The sequence below is a fragment of the Myxozyma melibiosi genome, assembly GCF_037950935.1.
Source record: "Myxozyma melibiosi strain Phaff 52-87 chromosome Unknown BZA70scaffold_4, whole genome shotgun sequence".
Classification (NCBI taxonomy): Eukaryota; Fungi; Ascomycota; class Lipomycetes; order Lipomycetales; family Lipomycetaceae; genus Myxozyma; species Myxozyma melibiosi.
This window is the reverse complement of record NW_027042918.1, coordinates 847,256-874,772: the sequence shown is the minus strand read 5'-3', so window position 1 is coordinate 874,772 and position 27,517 is coordinate 847,256. Positions and strand designations below refer to the sequence as shown.

The following is a 27,517-nucleotide window of genomic DNA, read 5'->3' as shown; positions in this document are numbered from 1 at the left end:
ACGTAGCGCGCACAAAGTGCTAAACTTAGCACAGCCGCCGCACTTGTTCTCGTCTTCTTCCTCATCGCCGCCATCGTCGCTTTCTCCGCCTGAGCCTCTTCACCACTTTGAATACCTTCTTCTTAGCTACTCCTTCCTCTTATTACTATGGGCAGACGAAAGATCCTCATCAAACCCCTCAAAGACGAGCGCAACCGCTCAGTCACCTTCCTCAAGCGCAAAGCTGGCCTCTTCAAAAAAGCCCACGAGCTCTCCGTCCTCTGCTCCGTCGATATCGCCGTCATCATCTTCGGCAACAACAAACGTCTCTACGAGTTCTCCTCCTGCGACACTCGCCAGCTGCTTGACCGCTACTCCTGCTCCGCTCCTCACGAGTCCAAAGGCCCCGCAGACTTTGCTCGGCGCTCTGACGTCACTGACGACGATGCGCTCTCTGATAATGTCTCCCCGGAGCCTCCGCAGCAGCAGCAGTTGCAGCAGCAGCAGACCACTCCGCAGCAACATCATCAGCAGCTTCAGACGGGTCTGCGCATGCAGCCGTCGGTATCAGAAAGCGCCGGTGCTGCCGCTGCCGTGCTCTCTGGCGTGAGACGTCAGCAGCAGCAACAGCAACAGCAACAGCAACAGCAACAGCAACAGCAACAGCAACAGCAACAGCAACAGCAACAGCAACAGCAACAGCAACAGCAACAGCAGCAGCAGCAGCAGCAGCAGCAATACTACTATTCCAACCAGCAAAACTTCAACCAATACCTCGCCTCTATCTCTGATCCCCGTCCACAAACTGTCCCCCCGCAGTTTGCCTACTCCGACGGCTCAAAGCCCGATCCGTCGTCTGCAAACACTTCCTCTGCTCTTGCCGCTGCTGCCGCTGCCGCTGCTTCCTCTACCTCCGCCCGTGCTCTCTCTGTCGATGCGCAGCCTCGCGCTTCTATTCCATCTCTCAGTCCGCCCTCGTTCTCTGCAGAGTCGGGTGCCTCGGCTTCATCGGTTAGCAGACCAAAGCTTAAGCTCACTATCCCGCCCGAGAGCGGCGACCAGCAGCAGCAGCAGCAACAACAGCAACAACAACAGCAGCAACAGCAGCAGCAACATCAACAGCAGCAGCAGCAGCAACATCAGCAGCAGTATACCAAACCCGAGACTGCGACCGACTCTTCCTCGTCCGCTGCAAATTCTGCTCCTCCTCTCTCTGCTCATAAAGAACTCTCATCACCTGTTGTCCTCCTGCCGCCGCCTTCGCCTTCGACCTATCTTAACCCTGGATCGCTTGGAGGTCCTGGAAACCCGTTTGCTCGCCCGCCTTCACTAAACTCTTCTGGTCATAACCTTTTCCCACCGACTTCCAGTGGGCAGTCGCAAGCACAACCACAGCAGCAGCAGTCACAATCACAGCAGCAGCAGCAGCAGACTACACAGACTACAGCGCCCTCAAACACATCTTCAACATCCACCGCCGCCACTCTATCCGCCAACCGCGAGCAGACCCCGGTTTCGGCGCTACCCTCGAGGTATATCTCCGATCTGCTACCCTCGCCCTCGATGTTCTCCGCCCCGGCCGACTGGGGCATGCAATTCAGCGCGAAGAACGGCATCATCGGACAAGACCTTCTCCCGAGTCCGTTGCAGTTCCACACCCCGGTTGTGTTTTCTGCCGCGCAGTCGTTTAGCAGAGATCGTCAGTCAGCGGTCGAGCGGGCGAATCAATATAGTGATACATCAGCCGGAGGCGCAATCGACGCCAGCTCGAGTTTGAAGCGGCATGGATGGAGCGATGAGGACGACAGTGGAATTGAGGAGAAGCGCATAAAGCGATAATATCTGATTTTGTTTATTTCACACATCTTTCTCTTACATATTTCTTTTACATACTTACATACCTCTCTTTAATTTGGTGCATTCTTGTGAATACTTTCTTCTTTCTTTTGCTTCTCGTCTTTTGGTTATTACTGACACACGGAGTTTTTAATTGCTGTTTGTTTTGCGTATATATACAGTGTATCTATTGTTCATTTATTTACATCTAGTGCCTCTAATTTCCTTACCCGTGCCATCAAATCCTCTACATGATAATCCTCCTCCATCACCCCATTCGTATCGTGCAGCTGCCGCAGCGCCTCTCCAAGCTTCAGCAAATATTCTTTGTTATACCCCGACGGACCCTTTGATTTATAAATCAGCTCACTCAGCTTGTCAAGATCAGCCTCGACACCGGCAAATGCATGGTTGTCTGGAGTGCCGATGTAGACTATTGCCAGGATCACCGAACCTGAGCTTGCGTGGACCGGAACCAGATGCACAGAGTACCCGTTCTGTTCTCGTAGGTCCAGCGCAGCAGACACTTCTGGCACTTGTGACGGAATTATCTTGTATGCCACTCCTAGTCCTTCGTTAGTTGATCTAGTTAATGACTTATAAAAGCATCGGAGTACTCACCATACGTCCGACACTCCTTCTTCTCGTACTTTGCATGCGGATCCCGCTCCGCCAACCGCGACCAGTAATACTCGCGCTCCACCAAAGTCACCACCCGTCCAGGCGCATCCGGCACCCCGCGATGATCATGCGACATCTGCCAAAACCGCCGGACAAACCCGGTGATGTATCCCGGCTCCGCGCGTTCAACGCCCGGTGGTGGCTTGAATATCAGCGAGCCGTAGCCAAAGATCCAGAATTCGTCATGGGGCACCTCGCTCACGGGGTCGGTCAGTTTCTGGATGTTCAGGCCAAGAGAGCCGGAGCTCGTGCTTAAACTTGTGAGCGGTGTTGATGTGCTGGAGCTTGAGCCGGAGTCGGTCATTGTATTTATTGTGGATATCTGTTGTGTATTTGGCAAAGGCAAGTTGGGAGCCGTCGGATTTAACTCAGCGTGAAGCCTCAGCGAGCTTATTTCTATTTTATCCGTAATTCATCTTCACAATTGCAACAACTTCCAGACAGGGAACAATAGATATGATTGAAAAAAAGATTGCAGCTGTACGGCTACTATGCAGGTCAATTATGCTATTATCGTTGATAGCAGATAATATCAGAGTTACCGAAAGCATTTGCTAAAATGTAACGTCGATGGCAACATTTTATAGCATCTCGATTTCAGATCTGAAGACATATCAGGTATTTCAGATGATGGATGTATTCGACACACCTGATACTGTGCTATACAATACAATACATTTAACTCACACAAATTTCCACTGCTACATCAGCAGCCCTGATGAGGAAGGTGACGACTGCGAAACGGGCCGGCAGCGACCTGTGGCTCTTTGAAAGCGAAGTCAGGCACAGCACAGCAGATACCTGTCCTGCACTCCGCAGCGAATACGGGCCATGGACAGACACTGTGTTGTGCCATTCGACAATGGTCTAGAGAGCTGGTCGGCGTTCGAGTACGAACGCTTCAGTGATGCAGTTATGACCGATGCTTCTTATCACGAAAATGACGATTACGAGAACGTCAAGGAACGTGCGGTCGCGTCTTTTCCTGGTCGGCGGTTTATTGACTCGATACGAGCTGTTGATATTCTTCTGTTTGGGCTGTATCGATGATTACACTGTGCCGTATTCTTATTTTGTTGGACCTGTTTGTCTGAAGTGTACTTATGCAGTTCGAATTCCTTTATATGCGCGATGAATGTCGTCTGCGATTCTTTTCATTGCTGTCAATTAACATCCACGAAGCCATTCGTTTTCAAGCCCTTGGTTCTGTATTATTAGTTTATTATCAAACTCTCAAAGCTTTCATATGCTGTCTTTAGCTTAGAAATATTTTTTTCTCATCTTAAAAGCTCTTTCATACAGTTTGCAAATAAAGTCGACCTTTAACATTATTCTATTGAAGTCACAACTATTATATTGATTGCTATCACCATTCTATTAATTGTTATTACTATTCTATTGATTGCTATTACACTATAAATCTGCTGAATTACTATATTAAGTCATACCGCGAAAAAAATATCCACGATTTCGTTCAAATTTGTTATTATGCTTGCTCATAACGCGTCATATATATGCACAGTATTAGTTTTGTACTGTAGTAATAACTACTTCTTCATAAAACCGCCCACCAGTTTCTTGAACGGCCTCGTGATTCCCTTCCAGCTCATGACCCGAGCAACGTAGTACACCAGGAAAGGCACCAGATAAGATACTCCGGTAAACATGATATAGAGACCGATATCTCTCCATCGTGTGCCAAACGACCACCCGAGACTGTCAAGGTAATCGTCGCCCACGGTGTACTGGCAAAATTCGCATCCGGCATTAGCGTCCGGATTGAGCAGTATGCCGCGCGAACTGCTTTCCACCCAGCTTTGCGCAAACTGGCTGCACGTCTGTCCCGAAGGGGGATCAAAGATCGCAAGCTCGGACTCGTCGCATGACACCGACACCTTGTGCTCGGCAGTCACGCAGAGCGCACGGATCACGTACGCGACCGGGTTAGCCCAGTAAAGGAACTTGGAATAGAAACCATTCATGCTCGCGAGCGGGATCGTGATTCCCACGATAGCCTGTGTGATGACGAAAAACAGCGGATTGATGACTCCCGCTGCGTCAGTCGAGGGTACAAACGCTCCGAGCATGATCGCGCTGGACGCGTGCCACAGGTTCATCAGCAGGATACAAAAGTATCCAAATCCGGCAGAGTATGCACTCATCGACAGTCCGGGCATGTACCAAATCGTTGGGAAGAACAGAACCGACGACAGCAGAACGTATGGGATCGGACAAACCAAGTACGCAGTCACGAGAGCGACCCACGAGTACACCTTTGAGTTGCGCTCGCGGAGATCAAATAGATCCCGAGCGTCGATGAAGTGAATCTCGAGCGAGTTCAAGATCGGGATAATTTGCAGCAGCGTGAAGAACATTGAGAAAGTCCGTGATTGCATGCCCAGGATCGAGTTATCAAGCTGGAAGAAGAGAATTCCCGCTGTCAAGCCCGCAGACAGCGATGCAAACACAAACGAGATTCCAAGCGACGGCGTACGCCAGAGCGTCAATTCCAGCCTGATGGTGACCGCCTTGATCTGCTCACTCAGCGGCGCCGCAAACTCAAGTTCTTCGACGTCACTAGCACCTTCAATCTGCGGCCGACGCTGCGACTGCCATCGATTGATGTAGTCGGCAATTTCCTGCCTTCTGACGGTAATCTCGGGCGAGTTGAGCCACACCTGCGGCCAGTCAATCTTTGACCGACGACCAGCGCCGGCTCCAGTGACCTCGAGAATATACTCGGCCGGGTTAGCATCAGAAGCAGGCGGCTTGCTGTAGGTCGAGAAATACTCAATCACGGTCTCACCGCCGCGTCCGATCGGACCAAAGTACACGGTCTTGCCGCCTCGCGCCAGCAGTAACAAGTTGTCAAACTGCGAAAACAAGATAGCTGAAGGCTGATGAATTGTGCAGATAATTCCCAGATGTGTCTTCTTGGCCAGCTTCTTCAAGAACGACACAATCGCATACGCTCCTTCGGAATCCAATCCAGAGGTCGGCTCGTCCAAGAACAGAAGATCCGGCTTCGCCGCAAGCTCAACACCAATCGTAACTCTCTTTCGCTCTTCGACCGACAACCCACTTCCGACAGAGTCAATGATTGCATCCGCAATCGACCCCAAATCAAGTAAGTCAATCACGCTCTCCACAAAATCGTACTTCTCCTTCAACGAGACTGTTCTTGGCTGTCGCAGACGCGCGGAGAATCGCAGGGCCTCACGGATAGTCTGCTTAGCCTCGTGGAGATCTTGCTGCTCGACAAAGCCTGTTGTGCGCTGGAACGATTTGCTGAGTGGGTAGCCGTTAAGCAGGAAGTCACCAGTGACATGGCCGACCCGCATGCGCTGAGAAATGGTGTTCAAAAGCGTCGTCTTTCCCGCTCCTGTAAACAAGGTTATGTTAGCAATCATTACCCTCCAGGAAACTGGCATAAAAAATAAGAGATAATCATACCGGAAGAGCCCATAAGAGCTAGCAATTTACCAGGAACAGCATAACCCTCAACATTGTTGAGTAGCTGCTTCTCTCCATCAGGCGTAGGGACAGTAAATGAAACTTCCCTGAACGTGAACAAGGAGCCCTCAACGTTCTGCTCGTCGCTCTCTTCATCACTCTCATCATTATTCAACTGGTCGTTCTCCGAGATCTTCTCCTCATTCAGGGACGACGGTGCTGTCTGTGTAGAGTCAGCACTATCGACAGGCAGCTTTGCAAACTGCTTGATCTGCCCTGAGCCAGAATTGTAAGTCAAGAATTCAGAGACGATCATATTGACAATCAAGAAGAACACCAAAAACCCAAATGTGATACCGACATCTCGCCAGAGATGACTGTGCTTGTAAGCGAACTGAGTCTCGATGTAGCTGTCACCACTGACGTAGGCCTCGCCCGGAACTGAGCCGGGGAGAGTGCATGCCTGGTTTGCGAGACCGACGCCGCTGATGCTAGGAACAAGCTGAGCATCGACGCAAAGCATCTCGCGTCCATGGAACTCGTTTGCTATCAGAGCCTCGAATGAGTAAGTGAGAGGGTTGACGTAGTAGAACCATCTGTACCACCAAGGCATTTTGAACGAAGGTAGCACGTAGCCGGTCCAGAAAGCAAGAGCGTTCAAGACAGCAGCGACAAGTCGGAGACAGCCATCGATATTGTCAGAGAAAGCAGCGATGCAGCGATAGAACGCCATAAGGTTGAAGGTTGAAATCATAACGATGAAGGCGTGCGTGAAGAACTGGCCAGCCGTGCGATTGAGATTGGAGAGAAAGTAGGTGATGATCACATACAGCAAGATCTGCACACTCAGAATGGGAAGATCGGAAAACGTCTTTGCCAATCCAAGCGCTGCCGGGCGGAACATTCCAAATGAGCGATGCTTGTTCAAGAGCGGACGCTGATCGATGATATTACCGGACTCGACCTGCAAACACCAACCGTTAAAGACGAGCGAGAAGAAAATGATACCACCACGGTTGAAAGCTCCCGAGGTATCTTCAGGGATGTTGAAGAAAAGCGAGCCAAAGATGAAGCCACAGGCAATCGAGTTGATGATCTTCGTCTTCAGCAAAACTTGATCCTGCCACTGCAACTGTAGCTCACGAATGATTAGCAATTGGACTTGGCGGAAGAAGGAAACAGTGTAAGGAGAGGACGAGGCAGATTTTTGCAGTTTGACAGCTTCCGTAAACGCCTGCGCAGAGGCATGCCCGGTGTTTTCGAGCTCAGCATGATAAAGGTCGATCTCGGTAAGCGTCTGCTGGTAGAACCGCGAGGCCTTGTAGGCATTTTCAAAGTCCTCAGGGGTCTTTGGCACGCGATTTTCGTATCCAGGACGGATACGGCGTTCAGCCGGCCTTGTGATTGAGGTCAAAAAATCGGCAGTGGTGACGCGAGGCGCGGGGACAAAGCCAAGGTCTTCGAAGTAGGCCCTTGCTTCACTTGCGGGTCCGAAATAGATTTGATGACCAGAGTAGACGAGACAGACCTTGTCAAACTCCTTGTAGATGCCTTCACCGGCTTGGTAAAGGGTAACGATTGTGGTTGAATGGGTGACGTTTGTCAGAATGCGCAGAGAGCGGATATAGTCAACTGCGGTCGAGGCGTCGAGTCCTCGAGTGGAGTTATCGAAAGCAACGATAGCAGCTCGATTGGCGAGAACCTAGAAGAGGAGGTTGTTAGAATGATTGATGTGGAATCTCGCCAAATGTGTATGGTTTCTAAATACCTCGGCAATGGAGACTCGTTTTCGCTCACCACCTGAGACACCGCGAGCTTTTGAGTCACCACCAACAAATGTGTTCATTGTGTGCTCAATGCCAAACATCTTTCCATAAAGCTCTCTCAACTTCTCGACAAAGGCGGAGGCAGACTCATCTGACGGTCTGTTTGATGGAGTCTTGAGCCTCAGAGCAAATCTGAGAGTCTGGGCGACAGTCAAGGTTGAGAAGTGACGGTCGTCTTCGTCGTTGAAGACGATTTCGCCTCTGTACCGGTCTTTGGCTTCCTGTGGCTCAATTCCATCGTAGAGAACGTCGCCGCCGACGCGGACGTATCCTTCGCGTTGGTTGGTGAGCGCGCGCAGGAGGGTGGTGGTGCCAGAGCCTGGCGGTCCGAGGACGAGGAGCATCTCGCCAGCGCGAACGAGGCCCGAGAAGTCATGAAGAATTGGACGCGTCTGGATAGCAGGCTGAAGGGGAGGGATGAGGGTGCGCAAGAGACTGAGGACAAAACCCCCACCAAAGGCGTAGATACAGGAGTCGAGGAAAGTTGGAACTTTAGCAGCTCCTGAGCCTGCACCGTCGACGGAGAGATTTTTGAACGATACACCGACCTGTGGATGGGAACGAAACGAGTTGTTAGTGGGCAGTACGTAGCTTATGAACAGAGTATGAGGGAATTGCCGCGTACATGCTTGGGGTGGATACCCGACTCGCGGTCTTTGGCGGTATCGTTGCGGATCCAGGACTCGAGGTCGAAGGCCTGTCCGTCGTCGTCGGCGTCGTCGTTGCCCACATCTGTGGCGTGAGAGGGAAGCTTCTCGAGGTCGAGGTTCGAGCGGTGCGAAGCTCTCGAGACGCGCGAGAGCTCTCTGCGAAGGTCGTCAAACTCTTCGAGGGCCTGCTGGACGTCGACGCCGGGGCCGTCGGCGGTCTCACCCCAACGACCGTCGCTTTTGAACTCCATGTGGACAGAGGGTAGGGATGAGGAAGAGGATGCCTACGACTGCTTACGACGACGGAAGACAGGGATGGAGGAAGCTACTTATACGAGGCCGTGGACTGGCCCGTGTTGGACGCAGGCAGCCGGGGAGAGGTCTTTGATCAAAACGGTCAGGCTGCCGGCCGGCACTATTGCAAAAAGAGACGATAGCATAATCCGTGCGGCTCATTCCTTTATCGCTGAGTTTTATCTCCCCGTCGCCGGCCGGTAGTCTTACCGCTTTGGGCTTGATTGCTCGGCTACACCCGCGTCACGTGTAATTATGTAATCGTAGATTCAGTTCGTTCGTTCTAGTTCACATAACATGCTCACTGTCTGATCCAGACAGCGGGGCCCTCGACAGACCGCTCGGTGTCCTCGTCGAAGCCGTCGTGCCACCGGCCGACGACCGCCTTCGAGCCGGGAAGCATCACGGCCCTGTGTATCCACCGCTGCTCCTCAAAGTAGTCTCCCTCGAGCTCAAATTCGAGATGTCGCATCGAAAACCGCGCCCACCCACGCACGCCCATAACCGGCACATCGATTGGCTCAATCTCAATTACACACCGTCGCTCCTCCGTAAGTCCCGTAAGCTGATGCGACGTGCCCTCTACCCGTAGCGAGATCGGCCCGCTGATCTCGTCCGGCAAGTCGATGTGCCAGTCCACAATGTCCCCAATAATCGACCGGCGCGTGTCCGACGTCAGAGGCGCGGAGCGGAACAGCTCAAAGTCCCAGTAGTTGAAGAACGCGTACGCCGCAATAAACAGCCTCGGATCGTCTTCCCTCTCCGACGGGTCCTTCGCTTGCCCATCTTCGCTCTCGTCCTCGCTTCCGTCACCGGGCGAAGAAAACGATTCGTTCGCGACCGACACTGACCCACCGGGAGATGGACGCAGAGTGTGCAGAGTCTCTATCGGATCCATTCCTTTGCGATACCGCCGCAGGGCGCTCTGCATATTCATCATCTGCCAGAACGTCACTATCGCAGCAACAACATGTAGGTTCGGCAGCCCCGTCTCTGGCGAAAAGAGAGGATGTCGTGGTGAATTGTACACAATCCGATAGATCGGATCCAGCGGATTGGCGACAATGCCCGGGAAGCCCGCCGCCGGCATCAGTATTGACTTGATCAATTGAAACTGCGCCATCTGCTCCTCATTGTCGAGTGCACTCTCATCCCGTGGCTGGTGGAACATGAACTCGCTCAGCAGTCCGCTCGCCTCGAGCAGCTTGTAGTTGCGCTGGCGGTGCTCAGCCACCATCCCGATAATCACTCCCATATCAGTGACCCTAAACGGCCGCTGCCGTAGAACTCGCACCCGATTCTGATATGTGCCCCGGTAGTCGTATGACTCCTCGCCCGTCAGTGTTTTTGTCACCACCGCCTTGTCACCGTTCTCTCCGCTCTCCTTCTCATTCTCCTCTATATCGTCAATCTTTTTCGTCGTGTCTTCAAACAAAGGGGCATCAAATTTCTGTAGCAGTTTGGCCCGCCAAAACTGGCGATTATCAAACAAACGATCGCGAATAGCGCGGGATGTAGCTAGAAAAGAGGCAAGCGCAGTATCTGGCAGATCGAGCACGACTGCCTGGAGAATCTCAATCGGAAGGTCTTCCAGAGAGACCCGCATCTTTGTTAGCCCTGGCAGATCAAATCAAAGATACCGAGATACAACAGAGGACCAAACTGTTGCAGGGAACTCCCGCGGTCTGCTGAAGAAGAGGCTCTGAAAGACAGCAAGCGAGTGAATATTGTGAGGTGGGCGCGGTAATATCTCGAGCGAAACGCCACAGTCGTCGGCCGCTGCCGCCCGGACCACCGCTCGGGGCGCCGCGCTCCATCTTCGCACGTGCCATTCGCCCTCAGTTGTAAGCATCCTGATCTGCATCGCAGAACACCTGCATCCTCCTACATCTGGCCGGCATCGTGCTCCAGCAGATACCCTCGAACTCCAAATCTGAGTGCAGTATTGATCTCCGACTGAGCTTACAGAGTGCGGATGCGCTTCGCCTGCCTCCATCATATCCCAACAACAAGACGCTTCGGGAGCGGGCAACAGTTTTGACATTTAACTGTATCAGCAAACGAAAACTATACCTTGTTGAACGAGATATCCTTGCTTTTATCCGCTGTTAACGCCCAGGATGAAGCTACATTCTATACCGTCAGACAGCTTTGCTTTACAGTTAGAGAAACCTGGCACATCCGCTCCTCCATTCTCTCTTTCAGTTCATTCTCTCCGCTCTCCAACAGTGCGATAAGGACAGCGCGCATTGACTTTCCACATATATCCGTTCAAAATCCGACCATCACAGCTCGGCCTATATCCAATCTATCCTAGTACATCTTCTGGTTAATAATTTGCTGACATTCATTGAAATTCTTCTTCTTGTCTTCAGCTAATCCGAGACCATCCCATCGATATTCTCTCAGCGAATCCCGGTTCTTGTCGTTGCATTTATCATGAACCGCTCTATCAACATCATCTCACAGATTTCATGGTATTTTATCTGCTGTTTCATTTTCCCATTTGTTCTCCCATTCAGACATCGATCGCTGTCGCCTCTATTGAAGATTTTCAGAGCACGCCAATGGGGCATCGCAGGCAGCTCTGTGTCGAAGTATAAACTATGGTTTGGCTTCGAACTTGTCCTCTTCATTTACCGTGTATATGTGCTTGGGATCCATTCAGAAAAGGAATCATTCTAGTTCAATATCATGCGAAACTTCCTGTCAGAAAGTGAAACTTGATGTCGCAAGCATGTCATCAAAAATTGTATCTAGCTTATAACTATAATTTATTCATCTGTCATCAAACCGTGTGAGATATAAGTTACTGAAGAGTGCCGCTGCAGTATCCACTGACAGATATTCTTTTGCGCGGTTTATCAAATCACACTACAGTGTTTGACGCGTTCGCTCTAATTGTCAGTCTTACATGCATCTTACCACTTACTGATCATTAAATATCGTCTCCTGCTGTATATTGTTATATTTAATTACTACGCTTTATCTGGAAATTATCATTACTAGTGTCTAAACTCTCCAGTAAACTGCTTCAGGATCAAATAAAGCAGACGATCCCCATGCCTACCACTGTCAAAGATGCTGCCCTTCCAGCAGTTAGAAGACTGATCTGCTAGAGCTTGATCAAAGTTGCGGGTTGCTTAAATTTCTTGCTGATGGCTATGTCGCCCCCGATATCCGCGCTTCAACGTTGCGGAGTGACGACTGAGAATCATGATATAAGATTAGCTATATACCCATTGGGACCCTCCAGATATGTTCAGCAATGTTTTCACACTGTAAAGTCACCAGAAGGGCAATAAAACAAAAACGATCATTGACGGTCAGACAGGAACCGGATGGGATATCTGTACTTGTCGGAACTTATACCAACGATGCAGGACAAGCTTTCATTGCTGCACAGAAGGCCTCATGCGACATTTAAGGCATGGAACTCTTGGCAAGATATCCGACAACTACACTGCTGCTTGATATATGATCACCATCATCAAACTGCTGCTTGAAGAGACCCACACTCTGGATATCAAAGAGAGAGCTGTCAAGCGTGTCGATCCATTTCTTCACGGTTTATCTGTCTATCCTGAGACGACTGATGATGATGATGATGATGATGATGATGATGATGATGATGATGATGATGATGATGATGTGATGATGATGATGATGATGATGATGATGATGACGATGATGACAAATATGTTCTATAGTCTGTGAAATAACAAAGCTATGAGGACAACCTGAAACGACTTTGTAGGCGTTTGTATGCCTCTAATGAAGGTGCAGCTTTCAAGATAGATCGAGTATTGAATCAGCTGTCTGGATCAATATCAGCACCTCATTCTCTGGCGTCGCGCTTCTGCTACTGTCAAGAAGTGACCGTTGTCAGATAGAGCAAGTATAGCCTAGCTGTTGAACACAACCTATCAAATATTCACCATCCATCTTCATCAGACAGAGCGCCTAACCGGCTCTCGTCAAATTTCTTCAGAACACTCACAGTATTGGCACTTGGAATTGGTATGACCAGCAGTACTCTGGGACTCAAAATCAAAAGGTTAAGTTGTGAATCAATCATTCTGCTTAATTGAAGTTGAAGTAGAAGTCTGCTATCTTGAATTGGATGGGTAGTAATGAGGATTCCAATCAGAGTGAATGATAAGAAGTCCTTCTACAGAATCTGAATGTATCGAAATTAGGGAGGATTCTTTCTGTTTTCGTCTTAGATTTTAGCCACTGTGTCAAGCAAAATAAAACTCCTTACTATGATGATTTTTGTCATGTCTATGGACCTCGACTACAACACCCACCCATTTGAAAAATCTAAAATAAACTGATCCAAGGCCTCTTGATACCGCTTTCCCGGTAGGCTATCGTAAAGAACTACAAAGCCTCTCCAAAATGTCAAAACTAAACCCGCTAGAGCAGTAGATGATGGTCATCATATCATATTTCGTGGTCCATGGGCAACAACCTATGACAGACTTTCTCCCCTTCTCCACTACTAATAGAAATGAAACAAAAATGAAGCAAAATAGATCCAAAGATCGTGCTGCGGTAATGTAAAGTTCACGATACAAAGGAATCCTCAAGTCAAAAAAGTCCAAGAAGTTCCAAAAAGCCAACAACATTGATTGCAATTGTGTTGTGCACATAAGTAATTTGCGCACTTTCATCCAGCCATTTTCATATAGGACTAATTCTGCGACTTCAACATGGCAAATCAACCTAAACTCCATCGATGGTCTCATAAAGGAGACCATTTTACACCTTTATCCAAGCATGCACAGTATGCCTCGCCCCACAGCACAAGCTACAGCATCATTTGGTAGGATCATCTCTCCTTTGCTCTTCACTCCTTACAAGTTTTTTGAGCCACGGCTGCTTTTGAAGACATTTTTATTTAGAAATCCAACCAAGTCTTGCCTTCTCAAACGACGACTGACACGTTCCATGTTAAAGGATATCCACCCTGGCGCGTTCCGGACATCTCTAGCAGCCTTGAGACACTTCCAAAACAGGAAATTGTGGAAATCATCGGTAAGGGCAGGAATATCTACAATCATTCATTTTGCAACGCTGAGAACAACGCTGTTGGCTGGGATTTCGTGTCGAGTATGGAGGGGACTTTCAGCATGATGAGTCTGGCTTTTTGGGCCTTCAATCGGATCTTTATTCTGCGGCGATAACCGCCTTAGCGAAGGCCACGACTTAGGCAACAAAGCATCGACTGTCAAACGAGGCCATCCACTTCTTCACTGATGTCCCTGCTGTCTTGAAACGCCTGGAGAAGCCTCGGCGCGCCTCAAATCAACGCCAAGCTACTGTGATCTATCAAGCCATCGATCAACTGTCTGAAACCAACACCAATGTCTCTACTTCTTGGCTTCGCTACGCTACCAAAGTTGAAGGCAGCAATCGCGCCCTGGCCTCAGCAACTCAAGTATCCTCGTCGCCAGATCGCATCAATCATGACTATTCATTGCGCTTCCTTGATAAGCTGGCTGGGACATCTACTCTCGATCATTTTACAACACTGAGAACAAGGGTGTAGGCTGGGCTTTCACTGTCGAATATGGAGGATGTTTAGCGCATGAAGAGCATGGCTTTTTGGGCTTTCATTCGGATCTGTATTCTGGGGCGATAACTGCCTTAGCGAAGGTCACAGCTTGGACATCAAAACGAAGACTGTCAAACCAAACTATCAGTTTCTTCACAGATGCCCTTAATGTCCTGAAACGCCTGGAGAAGCCTCGGCGCGCTTCAAATCAACGGCAAGCTACTGTTATCTATCAAGCCATCAACAGACTGTCCGAAACCAACACAAAAGTCTCCATTTATTGGCTTCGCTCTGCTACCAAAGTTGAGGGCAGCAATCACGCTCTTGGCTTAGCCACTCAAGCAGCCTCGTCGCCAGACATTGTCAACCATGACTGTTCATTGCGCTTCCTTTATAAGCTAGTCAATGATCGCGGTTTTATGAATGGAATGCCCTGTTTCGACTCGAGATTCTCAGCGCCTATGAAGGTAAACCTCGGCTCTCCATTGACAAGCCCCTTGTGAATATCTCGCACAGTATTGCCAGCTGTATTGTTAACTTCCGAACTGGACATGGCTTCTTCAACAGCTACTTTGCAAGACATGGCAGAGAGCCTCGCCCCTCTCCAGAGTGTTGGTGTGCAATTCCTCTGCAGTCGGTCCAGCATGTGCTTCTTTCTTGTCACAATCACAGAGAGGAACGGAATGGCGCCTTTGAGGGTATCCCTATGCGGAATGCACGCTCAACCGCATTCTATGGTCAGACAAAGGTCTTTCTGCTCTTGTCAAATATCTTCAGAAGACCCATGTTGGCACTGGTCACTGGTATCATCAGCACAAGTCTCTCACTAAGAGCCAGAGGGATGAGTTATGGATTAATGTTTTGGTGGATTTGAGAGCGGGGATCGCCAGTAATGAGGAGGAGGAGTAGCAGTGAGGTCTCTTAAGGAAATTGATGGCTAGGAGGGTTATTAGTGAATTTGTTTGGATTTTTATCTTTTATTTGAAACATGTTATAGTGAATTTTGCGAAATTTCTTTGTGTTATTTTTGACTTGGAGATTTATTTGTTATTGTGACACGATCTTAGGATCTATTTTGTTTTATTATATAGTGGACAGGGGGAGATATTCTGTCATAACCTAGTTGTTGCAACGGACTTAAAACATAGATTTATCATTACCATCATCAACCACAACAAGTTAAATTAATTAAGCCATTCAGAATGTTATAGAGTGGGCATTTCTGCATCTTTTTTTACAGGTGCGTGCATTTTGTCCTGTCCTCTTACACTTCCTACTACAGCATCGTCCAATCGACTCAGTGCTCCCTTGGTCTCCACCCCCTTCACGCATTTCCACCTGTGATTGCTCTCGAGCTCTGCTCTCGTTTGTCAAGTCATGTCATTCCAGTCCTGTAATAAACCCTCCATGCCTTAAGCGTGTGTTTTTCTCTATACAGTTGCAGATCTCCGAGTTTGCCTCATGAATGGTATCCTTTAAGTGTGCTTTGATAAATAATATGATATGTTGTTGATTGAATGATATGTACAACACAAGGGAGGCGACTGGTCAATATATAGACAAAATAAGATCATACAAAGTTCTTCCACAAGTTTCCAGTATCTTTCAGATCCTTCATCTGGCACTTTGCAGATTTGTTCAGCACTTTCCAGCTTCTTCCAGTTACTTCCAGTTGCTTCCAGTCCTTTCCAACTGCTTCCAGTTGCTTCTGGTTGCACCTAGTAGTTTCCTTAGGGTTTCAGCTCCCTCCAAGGAAACCCTTGATATTATTGCATAATGGAGCACTATTTTCAACACTCCCACTATCCATTATTCAGTTCATTCCCATCATTGATCTTAGCTTTCTAAATTGCTCTCCTGCAATTTATTTGGTCAAAAGGTCTGCAAACATATGCTTGGTTCCACATCCAGCAATGTTGATAATGTCATCATTAATTGCTTGTCTGGTGAAATGATAGCTAACATCAACATGCTCTGTTCTCTCATGGAACTGTCAATTTTTTGCCACTTTGTTCCCTGATTGTCTTTTGCAATCTGAGTCTGCTGCTGTGAATTCTGGCTCATGAATTCATAAAGGCTCTTCAGTCAAACAGCTTCCTGAGTTGCTAGCTTCAGTGACATATATTCTGCCTCTGTGGTTGACAAGGCAACTGATTTCTGGCGCTTGGACTTCCAACTCACTGCTCCACCTCCAAGGACAAAGACATATCCTGAGGTTGATTTCCGCTCATCAATATTCATTGCATAATTTGCATCTGAGTATCCGGTAAGTAAGTTGCCATGGGTGTTTGCTGAAGGTGATTCCCATGGATGCCATTCCTTTGATATATAGCGAAATTCGCTTGACTGCTGTCTTGCATATTGAAGGTTTTCAAGACTTCCTCAGCATATTTCTTTTGACAAATTGTGAGAGTGCCTTTCGCTCTGTCTCTGGTAATTTCAATCCCCAAGAAATAGCTTGTCTCACCCATATCAGTGTCATCTGGAACCTTTTGCGCATGTTTTCTTTGAACTTATTGATAGAGTCCAAATCCTTGCCAGTAATTATCAGGTCATCAACATATACAGCAAGCAATAGGTTTGATTTCTTGCTTCTGCAAATGCCATAGTCATCGCTTGACTGAGAGAAACCGATCTGTAGCAAGTAATCATGCAGCAGCTCATTCCAGCATCGTGGTGCCTGCTTCAGACCATAAAGACTCCGCTGTAATCTCCATACTTTCTTGCTGTTCTGAAAATATCCCGGAGGAGGCTGCAAATAAATTTCCTCTTCCAATTTTCCATAGAGAAAAGCAGTCTTTATGTCCATCTGATGAATATGGTAGTCATTGATAGCAGCATGAGCCAAAAGGATCCTGATTGATTCAAATCTGACCACTGGTGCAAAGGTCTCATTGAAATCAATTCCATATTCTTGAGTGAATCCTCTGGCAACAATCCGAGCCTTGTATTTTGTGAGCTGGCCATCCTTGCCATATTTCTTCTTGAAAACCCATTTGGAAGTAATTGCTTTTCTCCCACTAGGTAGCTCACTCCATCTCCACACTTGATTTTCTTGTAGAGAATTCAGCTCGTCCTCGCAAAGGAGCACTGATATGGCCCAGCGGTATGGCTGCTGCATTGCTCCCTTAAGATCCACGGTTCGAGCCCCGCTTGTGAGCTTTTCCTGGATTTTGGCCTAATATTGAACACCCCCAATTTTCACCTGGATAATTTTCAGCATGAAATGGTCTTGGTTGCAAAATTTATATTGAACCCCCCACTGCAGTAGTCATCCACTTCAGGCAGGCATACTTGGATATCCTATCAGGGAGATGGAAAAATTGAAGTTGGATTAGAAAAATGGAGATAAATAAATTGGTGGAAGAAGTTGGAGACAGTCTGTCATAACCTAGTTGTTGCAAATAGACTATAATAAAAAGATTCATCATCATCATCATCATCAGCTCGTCCTCGCAAGCCTTGCTCCAGTGTAACCATTCTGGACTTGCCTTTGCCTGCTGAATTGTCACCGGCTCTGCCATATCTTTTGTCTTGACTGCCCATGCTTGAAGACTGAGCGGATCCTCAGACTCACTTCTGTCGCTCCTGTCGAGAATCATTCGATCGCTATTGATCCTGTTGCCGTCGAGCCTTCGTTTCTTTGAATTTTCTCTGATGAATCGAGCATCATCGCCGTCTGACTCTTCTTTGTCGAGATCCATCTCATCGTCTTCCTCATTGTTGTCCTCATAATCGTAGTCATTGAAATCGAATATTTTGAGAGTTCTCTGGGAGTTTCTTTCATCCCTTGCAATTCGCTGTCTGATTCGTTCCTCAATGGCGTCCACATCACGGATTTGCCGTCTTCTCGGCCCTTAGTCCTCATTGCGAGTAACGACTCGCGTCTCTCCTTGATTTTCCTCCAAGTCTGTTGAAAGAGCTGAAAGCGGGGAGTTGTTGTGTCTTTTTATGAAGTTGTTGTGACTTTTTATCATGATTTTATTGTACTTTGTTGTTGAGATTTGTTTGAAGTCTTTTCCCCCAACCCTTGTTGTTGTTGTAGGGTTTGTACTTTGTGTTTGTGGGAGAGGAAATACCCAGAAAGTTGTTTAGGGTTGTCTTGACTGACTGGGCTGTTTTGTAAACATAAAAGGAGCCTCTCCCACCTCCCTAGCTCGTTGTCAGAATTTATTATCAGCAAAAGGAACAAACGTGTATCTGACCAACGACTAGTCCTTTTAAATAAATTGTGTTATCAACCATCATGAGTGCAACTCCAGCAGAGACTCCTGCACTTCCAGGCTTCGCTACCACAACTCTTGAGACAACAGAACACCTATTGCAACATGTTGCCTCTCAATCCATTGCTCGCAAGCCAGTTTCATATGCCTCCAAAGCTGCTGCTAACGTTGCTAAGACGGGAGCAACGTATACGTCTACTGCAGCAGCTGGAGCTGCAAACGCTCGCCCTTCCGGTGGAGAAGAATGGAACACTGTCAGCTCGTCCAAGGCGCGTCGAAACAGGGCCAAGTCTAATGCAGCAACGCCAGCTGCACAGACATCAAAGAGAGTCACCCCTTCTCCATTGATTTTGACCCTGGCTGCACCTGCCGGCAGCATCGATGCTCGCTCCTTCCGCACACGAGTCAATAGTGCATTGAAGGATGCGAAAGCGCCTGATGAGATCCGCCTAGCCAACGTGACTCTCAGCCAGCGACAGAATCTTCTTCTCCATCCGAACTTGACTACGGAAACTGATATGTTCCTTGCCTACAGGGAGACCTTCAAGCAGGAAGCCGAAGCGGAGGGACTCAAAGTTGAGAGCGTGGAGATCCAGGAGAGCTGGCCATGTTGAAAATAGTGTTCCATTATGCAGCAGGATCAAGGGTTTCCTTGGAGGGAACAGAAACCCTAAGGAAATTACTAGGTGGAACCAGAAGCAACTGGAAACAGTTAGAAGGGACCGGAAGCAACTGGAATCTACCGGAAGGAACCAGAAGGAACTGGAAAGAACTGGAAGCAGCTAGAAGGAGCTGGAAGGATCTGGAAGGAGCTGGAATGATCTGGAAAGATCAGATGACTGATCAGATGACTGGTCAGATGACTGATCAGATGATACTTGAAGAACTTTGTATAAATTTTGTATGAACTTATTTTGTCTATATATTGACCAGCTCCCTCCCTTGTTTTGTACATATCATTCAATCAACAACATATCATATTACATATCAAAGCACACTTAAGGAATATCATCATCAATGGATAACTCTGACAACTTCAATATGTCTGGAACTTCCACTGGCAAAGACAATTTGCAACAGGCCAAAGGCGGTTATTCATGGCGTTAGCTTGTTGGATTACCCCGACAATGACGATGGACTCAAGTTTCTTCAGGAGGAAATTGAGGGCTTCAACAAGGGAATCACTTTGAAGACTAGACCCTACTACTTGGGAGCGGATGAGACCCGAGAACATAAGGCATTTGGATCAGTAGTTGTGGCTTTTGCTACCAAGCGTGAGTTGGAAAAGGTTCTGGAGACAAAGGTTCAGCTGATGGGCCGCTGGCTCAGGACGTCTAGGTACACTCCTTTCAGGCCGATCGATCGATGCTCGAGATGTCAGTCTCTTGGCCATCAGCAGACCCGCTGCCCCCACCCAATCAGATGCGGAGTCTGTGCCGGCGGGCATACGACTCAGCAGCACCGCTGTGGTGATTGTGGGCAGCGAAAATGCGAGCACACCTTCTTCAAATGTGCCAACTGTGGAGGCCAACACGCCGCCTTCGACGACAAATGTCCAGAGTACATCAAAGCAAGGGACATCTGGTCACGTCGCTTTGCCAGACAGCAGTCCGACGAGATGGAAATGGACTCGGAATCCTCGACTTCGACTCCTCCAGCAATCTCTCCCTCGACTGATGATCCTTCGACGCCCTCCCCCTCCACCGACGCCCAACAACTCAACAGCGGAATGCACCATGAATAGTTACAACCCGACGCCATATCAAATTCGAATCATTCAACACAACACAGCTAAAGGCTCCGTGAACATGATACAAACCTTCGAGGACTACAAAGACACTGCCGACATTATGATATTTCAGGAGCCAGCCTTTGATACAAGAGCCAGGAAAGCTCCTGACCTTGGGTGCTTTGAACTATGCCAGCCAATCACCAGCATCCCAGGTCGGCCACAGGTTCTCACATACAAGAACACCAACAACCCTTATCTCAACACACGGCCTGCATACGAAGGAATATCGGACCACAACTACATTCAAGGCACCTACATTTCGACGGAGAAGATCCCCGAGTTTCTCCTCTTGAACATCTACAATGAGCAAATTCGCCAATCTTCTGATCCCTCATTCACGGTTGAACGCTCCCTGGTCAACTTTGTCCCACCAGCTCGCACAATTATGGCCGGAGACTTCAACGCTCACTGCTGGCTGTGGGATTCTGGCGTGCCTAGACAAAAGCATCATGAGGAGTTGGTGGCATACATGCACAGGCACAGCTTTCAGCTTCTCAATGAGCCTGACAAAATCACCAGAATCGGAAACCCTAAGAATGATGAGCGCTCTTCTGTCATTGATCTTACTTTTGCTACTAGCAGGATGATGGATGAGATTGAAGATTGGGCAGTTTTAGAGAGGGAAGGTACGGGATCTGATCATGAAGTCATTCATTTTTCTGTTATATCAAATGACTTGAGCCCGCCAACAAAAGAAGAAGTTTTGAGGCGGAATTTGAAGAAGATTGATTGGGAGATCTTTAACGCTGAGCTCAAGGCTCTTGGCGCTGAATGGATGGAGAATATAAGGAATGATAATACTAATATTACTAACAACAGTGAAGAGCTCTCAGAATTCCTCGCCTGCCAGCTGCGCGACATCATCAGACAAGCGGTGGATGCTTCAGCACCTTTACTGCGAATCTGTGCGTGGTCGAAGCGTTGGTGGAACGAGGAAGTGCAGCAGGCGGTCAAGGACTTTCGACGAGCCCGCAATCGATGGTACAAGGACAGGGACAATGTGGCGAAGTGGGAGGAAATGAAATGCCTCCGCTCACGTCGCAACAAGACAATTCTGAAAGCTCGAACAATTATGTGGCGAGATTATCTGGAGAATTTGGCTGGGACTGAGGTGTTTGGGGTGCTGAAATATCTGAAACCGCAGTCCAGCAACCAAACTCCTGATCTGCAAAGGCCTGAGGGAGGAATGGCAACGAGTTTTGAGGAGAAAAGCCAGGTGTTTCTTACCTCAATGTTTCCAGCGCCGCCTGTTTTTGAGCCATCAGAGACTGCCGGCAGCTTTGATCAGCATCGATGGGAACCACTGCAAGAAAGCGAACTTAGAGATGCAATCATGGACTCGAACCCCAAAAAGGCGCCGGGTCCTGATGGTCTTACCTTTGCTGTCTTGAAACGGGCTTATCATGCGATCCCCGACCTGTTCTTTCATGTCTTTCGAACGCTGCTGGACTCTGGCCATCACCCTCGTGCCTGGCGCGAGGCGATCTGTGTACTGATTCCAAAACCGCACAAACCAGACTACTCTGTTGCGAAAGCGTACCGGCCTATTTCTTTGCTGAATTGCCTCGGCAAAATCTCAGAGAAAATCATGGCAACTCGGATGGCATTCATTGCAGAAGAGAACAGTCTCCTGGATCAGTATCAGATGGGAGGTCGAGCTCAGCGATGAGCGGTTGATGCAGCAATGCTTCTGCTGCACGAGCGTCAGCTTGCAAAGTTGAGAGGGGAACAGACTACAGCACTTTTTATTGATGTCAAGGGAGCTTTCGATCACGTGTCTCGCGACCGGCTTCTTCAGACGCTTAGAGAGATGGGATTTGCAGCTCAAGTGACGTCATGGGTGGCTCAATTTTTGACTGGGAGAAGTATCGCCTTTGCTTTTGATCGCAAAGTGGGAGAGATGCAAGCTGTGTCGACCGGTATTCCCCAGGGATCGCCGCTGTCTCCGCTCTTGTTCCTTCTCTATTTGCGTCCTCTATTTTTGAGGTTGAAAGCGAAACACCAGCTGGTCTTTTGTCCTAGCTATGTTGATGACGTTGCGCTGATTTATTCCAGTAAGTCGATCGCAAAAAATGTTAAAGAATTGACTAACGCGCTCGCGACGGCTGTTGAATGGGGCAGAGAAAATGCCGTGGCCTTTGACGACAGCAAGTCCGAGCTTATTCATTTTAGCAGCTTTCGGAAACGACCAACCGACACTTTGAAGACTCCTTCCGGCACAGTACTCAAGCCGGCGCGCGTCGTACGCTGGCTAGGTGTTTTCTTTGACAACAAGATCGGATTTCAACAACATGTTAAGCGAAGGCTGGTGCAGGCAACACGCGCGCTCATGTCTTTTCGACGGCTCGGCAAATCGACAGGCGGCCTCTCACACTCATCCTTCCGCCAGATCTATATCGCTTGCATCACTTCTCTTGCAGACTACGGGACAGAGCTCTACTGGACCGAGAAAGTGGGAATAACTGGGAGATTCACAAAGCTACAGAATGACGCGCTCAGGATGATTTTGGGCGGGTTTATGTCCTCTCCAATTGCAGCGCTTGAATGTGAGGCAGCGATCCCTCCGGTGGCCATCAGACTCCGACGACGAATGCGAAAGTACGCTCTTCGACTGGCAACACTCCCAAGTACTCATCCTTTGGTTCCAAGATGCGACGCGCTTCCCAACCACCCGGAGGAGTCTCGTACATCTCCTGCTGCGCCTCATGGGAGTGTTGAAAATAGTGTTCCATTATGCAGCAGGATCAAGGGTTTCCTTGGAGGGAACAGAAACCCTAAGGAAATTACTAGGTGGAACCAGAAGCAACTGGAAACAGCTAGAAGGGACCGGAAGCAACTGGAATCTACCGGAAGGAACCAGAAGGAACTGGAAAGAACTGGAAGCAGCTAGAAGGAGCTGGAAGGATCTGGAAGGAGCTGGAATGATCTGGAAAGATCAGATGACTGATCAGATGACTGGTCAGATGATACTTGAAGAACTTTGTATAAATTTTGTATGAACTTATTTTGTCTATATATTGACCAGCTCCCTCCCTTGTTTTGTACATATCATTCAATCAACAACATATCATATTATCTATCAAAGCACACTTAAGGAATATCATCATCAATGGATAACTCTGACAACTTCAATATGTCTGGAACTTCCACTGGCAAAGACAATTTGCAACAGGTTATGAGCCCTGGCAATGACTCTTTGAAGTTACCAATCCTTAATGCTCTCAACTACTCTGAATGGGCTTTTGCCTTGAGGATGGTGATGGAGCAGAAGGGCCTGTGGGGAGTTGTGGGCACACCTTTGAGTGACCTTGACATAAAGTCACAAGAGGAGGATCCCCACTTTGAGTCAATCAACAGACAGGCTCTTATATTGATGATGGGCGCGGTACAAGTCAAGGATTATCGGCACTTGAAATGCGGTAATGCTAGGAAGGCTTGGAAAAATCTTCAGGGTGTATACATGAGTGATGCAGCAGGAGTCAAAGCCTCTTTGGTGGCCAAGTTGTTGTTCCTCAAGTTGGAGGAAGCAACACTTGAAGCCTTTGAGTCCTATGAGCGTGAGTTTATGGGGGTTCTTGAGCAGATGGACCAGCTAGATGTCAAACTTCAAGATGTCTATGCCTCCATTCTCCTCAGATCTTTCCCAGATGCACTTGAGGGCACTATCTCAGTCCTTGAGCAGCAGAAGGATACGCTCACAGTCCAGGATGTCTTCAGTGGAGTCAGGACCTCCCTGACCAGGAAGCCTCAAGGAAACCAAGGCAGAGGTAGCTTGCTTGCAGTGAAAGACTCAGGGAAGAAGAAACTGAAGTGTTATAAGTGTGGAAAGGAAGGCCACTTCAAGAGAGACTACCCTAAAGGAAAGGATCAGAACAAGGACAACAAGTTCAAGATCCATGCAGCTGTGGTTAACAGCAACCTCGGTGCTGAACAGCGGGTGGAAAGTGTTGCAAATTGTCTTTGCCAGTGGAAGTTCCAGACATATTGAAGTTGTCAGAGTTATCCATTGATGATGATATTCCTTAAGTGTGCTTTGATAGATAATATGATATGTTGTTGATTGAATGATATGTACAAAACAAGGGAGGGAGCTGGTCCATATATAGACAAAATAAGTTCATACAAAATTTATACAAAGTTCTTCAAGTATCATCTGATCAGTCATCTGACCAGTCATCTGATCAGTCATCTGATCTTTCCAGATCATTCCAGCTCCTTCCAGATCCTTCCAGCTCCTTCTAGCTGCTTCCAGTTCTTTCCAGTTCCTTCTGGTTCCTGTTGCAAATTGTCTTTGCCAGTGGAAGTTCCAGACATATTGAAGTTGTCAGAGTTATCCATTGATGATGATATTCCTTGAGTGTGCTTTGATAGATAATATGATATGTTGTTGATTGAATGATATGTACAAAACAAGGGAGGGAGCTGGTCAATATATAGACAAAATAAGTTCATACAAAATTTATACAAAGTTCTTCAAGTATCATCAGATCAGTCATCTGACCAGTCATCTGATCAGTCATCTGATCTTTCCAGATCATTCCAGCTCCTTCCAGATCCTTCCAGCTCCTTCTAGCTGCTTCCAGTTCTTTCCAGTTCCTTCTGGTTCCTTCCGGTAGATTCCAGTTGCTTCCGGTCCCTTCTAGCTGTTTCCAGTTGCTTCTGGTTCCACCTAGTAATTTCCTTAGGGTTTCTGTTCCCTCCAAGGAAACCCTTGATCCTGCTGCATAATGGAACACTATTTTCAACACTCCCACTTTTTCCATTATTCAGTTCATTCCCATCATTGATCTCAGCTTTCCAAATTGCTCTCTTGCAATTCCTTTGGTCAAAAGGTCTGCAACCATATCCTTGGTTCCACATCCAATAATGTTGATAATGCCATCAGTGATTGCTTGTCTGGTGAAGTGATAGCTGACATCAACATGCTTTGTTCTCTCATGGAACTGTGGATTCTTTGCCAATTTGATTGCTCCCTGATTGTCTTCTGCGATTTGAATCGGCCGGTGTGAATTCTGGCTCATGAATTCATAAAGTCTCTTCAGCCAAACAGCTTCCTGAGCTGCTAGCTTCAGTGCCATATATTCTGCCTCTGTGGTTGACAAGGCAACTGATTTCTGGCGCTTGGATTTCCAACTCACTGCTCCACCTCCAAGGACAAAGACATATCCTGAGGTTGATTTCCGCTCATCAATATCCATTGCATAATTTGCATCTGAGTAGCCGGTAAGTAAGTTGCCATGGTGTTTGCTGAAGGTGATTCCCATGGATGCCGTTCCTTTGATATATCGCAAAATTCGCTTGACTGCTGTCCAGTGCTGCTTTCCATAATTGGAGTTGAATCTGGAGACTTCTCCCACTGCATTTGCAATGTCTGGTCTCGTCCCAATAGCCAAATAATTCAGGCTTCCAACAGCACTCTGATAGGGAATTTTCTCCATTTCCTTTTCCTCAGTCTTGGTCTTTGGACTCATTTTCTGAGAGAGTGTAACACTCAAATCCACAGGCGTTGTGACAGGGTTGCTGTCTTGCATATTGAAGGTTTTCAAGACTTCCTCAGCATATTTCTTTTGACAAATTGTGAGAGTGCCTTTGGCTCTGTCTCTGGTAATTTCAATCCCCAAGAAATAGCTTGTCTCACCCATATCAGTCATCTGGAACCTTTTGCGCATGTTCTCTTTGAACTTATTGATAGAGTCCAAATCCTTGCCAGTAATTATCAGATCATCAACATATACAGCAAGCAATAGGTTTGATTTTTTGCTTCTGTAAATGCCATAGTCATCGCTTGACTGAGAGAAACCGATCTGTAGCAAGTAATCATGCAGCAGCTCATTCCAGCATCGTGGTGCCTGCTTCAAACCATAAAGACTCCGCTGTAATCTCCATACTTTCTTGCTGTTCTGAAAATATCCTGGAGGAGGCTGCAAATAAATTTCCTCTTCCAATTTTCCATAGAGAAAAGCAGTCTTTATGTCCATCTGATGAATATGGTAGTCATTGATAGCAGCATGAGCCAAAAGGATCCTGATTGATTCAAATCTGACCACTGGTGCAAAGGTCTCATCAAAATCAATTCCATATTCTTGAGTGAATCCTCTGGCAACAATCCGAGCCTTGTATTTTGTGAGCTGGCCATCCTTGCCATATTTCTTCTTGAAAACCCATTTGGAAGTAATTGCTTTTCTCCCACTAGGTAGTTCACTCCATCTCCACACTTGATTTTCTTGTAGAGAATTCAGCTCGTCCTCGCAAGCCTTGCTCCAGTGTAACCATTCTGGGCTTGCCTTTGCCTGCTGAATTGTCACTGGCTCTGCCGTATCTTTTGTCCTGACTGCCCATGCTTGAAGACTGAGTGGATCCTCAGACTCACTTCTGTCGCTCCTGTCGAGAATCATTCGATCGCTGTTGATCCTGTTGCCGTCGAGCCTTCGTTTCTTTGAATTTTCTCTGATGAATCGAGCATCATCACCGTCTGACTCTTCTTTGTCGAGATCCATCTCATCGTCTTCCTCATTGTTGTCCTCATAATCGTAGTCATTGAAATCGAATATTTTGAGAGTGCCCTGGGAGTTTCTTTCATCCCTTGCAATTCGCTGTCTGATTCGTTCCTCAATGGCGTCCACATCACGGATTTGCCGTCTTCTCGGCCCTTGGTCCTCATTGCGAGTAACGACTCGCATCTCTTCTTGATTTTCCTCCAAGTCGTGATCAATTTCCATGTCTTCAGACTCCTGAGCCTCGACCGACTCATCCTGAACATCCTCAGCTGGTTCATCATTTTCTCTTCTCCCACTTGATCTATTATCTTCTGATGATAGAGCACTGGATGGATGATGAACTCGAGGCCAAAAACCAATACTGGCTCCAAGTTGTTCAACTGTAACTTCTGAAGATCTTTCCAACCCGCTATCCAAGCGTGCAGGCTTGTACCAATCAAGCCCCAATGTTGTCTCATCGAAGACAACATCTCTGGCAAAAGTTACCCCTCGTGATGGGATATAAATCCTGTATGCCTTTTTGTTTGCAGCATAGCCAACCATCACTCCTCGGATTCCTTTTGGGGAAAACTTGCCACCAGCCTGAGTTTTCGATTTGTGAATCCATGCCGTACTTCCAAAGACCCGGAAGTAGGAAACATCAGGCTTCCTGCCAAACCAGAGCTCATAGGGTGTTGTGTTGGGCGCTATAGCTCTGCTAGTGATCCGATTTGCGACATGAACCGC

General features: G+C 47.8%; 5 protein-coding genes across 5 annotated transcripts; 2 read left to right on the top strand and 3 right to left on the bottom strand.

Moving 5' to 3' along the window:
• Window positions 1-38: 38 nt before the first annotated feature.
• On the top strand, window positions 39-2,018 carry BZA70DRAFT_149913 (uncharacterized protein). The gene has a single exon (XM_064909699.1). It carries the CDS (start codon window positions 148-150, stop codon window positions 1,816-1,818), a length of 1,671 nt encoding a protein of 556 aa, XP_064769020.1. The 5' UTR covers window positions 39-147; the 3' UTR covers window positions 1,819-2,018.
• BZA70DRAFT_277662 (ChaC-like protein-domain-containing protein) lies at window positions 2,001-2,871 on the bottom strand. Its single transcript, XM_064912474.1, has 2 exons — window positions 2,437-2,871; window positions 2,001-2,380 (listed from the first exon to the last, which is right to left on the bottom strand). Exons 1-2 carry the CDS (start codon window positions 2,798-2,800, stop codon window positions 2,010-2,012), a joined length of 735 nt encoding a protein of 244 aa, XP_064769019.1. The 5' UTR covers window positions 2,801-2,871; the 3' UTR covers window positions 2,001-2,009.
• A 931-nt stretch (window positions 2,872-3,802) lies between these two features.
• On the bottom strand, window positions 3,803-8,673 carry BZA70DRAFT_304298 (ABC-2 type transporter-domain-containing protein; the record flags this gene model as incomplete). Its single annotated transcript, XM_064914770.1, has 4 exons — window positions 3,803-5,878; window positions 5,950-7,651; window positions 7,718-8,366; window positions 8,423-8,673. Coding segments are annotated over 4 exons (4,437 nt in total), but the record flags the coding sequence as incomplete, so codon positions are not given.
• A 347-nt stretch (window positions 8,674-9,020) lies between these two features.
• On the bottom strand, window positions 9,021-10,325 carry BZA70DRAFT_267086 (uncharacterized protein; the record flags this gene model as incomplete). The annotated part of the gene is made up of 1 exon (XM_064911079.1): window positions 9,021-10,325. The coding sequence occupies one exon, from the start codon at window positions 10,323-10,325 to the stop codon at window positions 9,021-9,023; it is 1,305 nt and encodes a 434-aa protein (XP_064769017.1).
• Window positions 10,326-10,520: 195 nt separating this feature from the next.
• On the top strand, window positions 10,521-12,306 carry BZA70DRAFT_277658 (uncharacterized protein). The gene has a single exon (XM_064912473.1). The coding sequence runs from the start codon at window positions 11,159-11,161 to the stop codon at window positions 11,402-11,404; it is 246 nt and encodes an 81-aa protein (XP_064769016.1). The 5' UTR covers window positions 10,521-11,158; the 3' UTR covers window positions 11,405-12,306.
• Window positions 12,307-27,517: the final 15,211 nt, after the last annotated feature.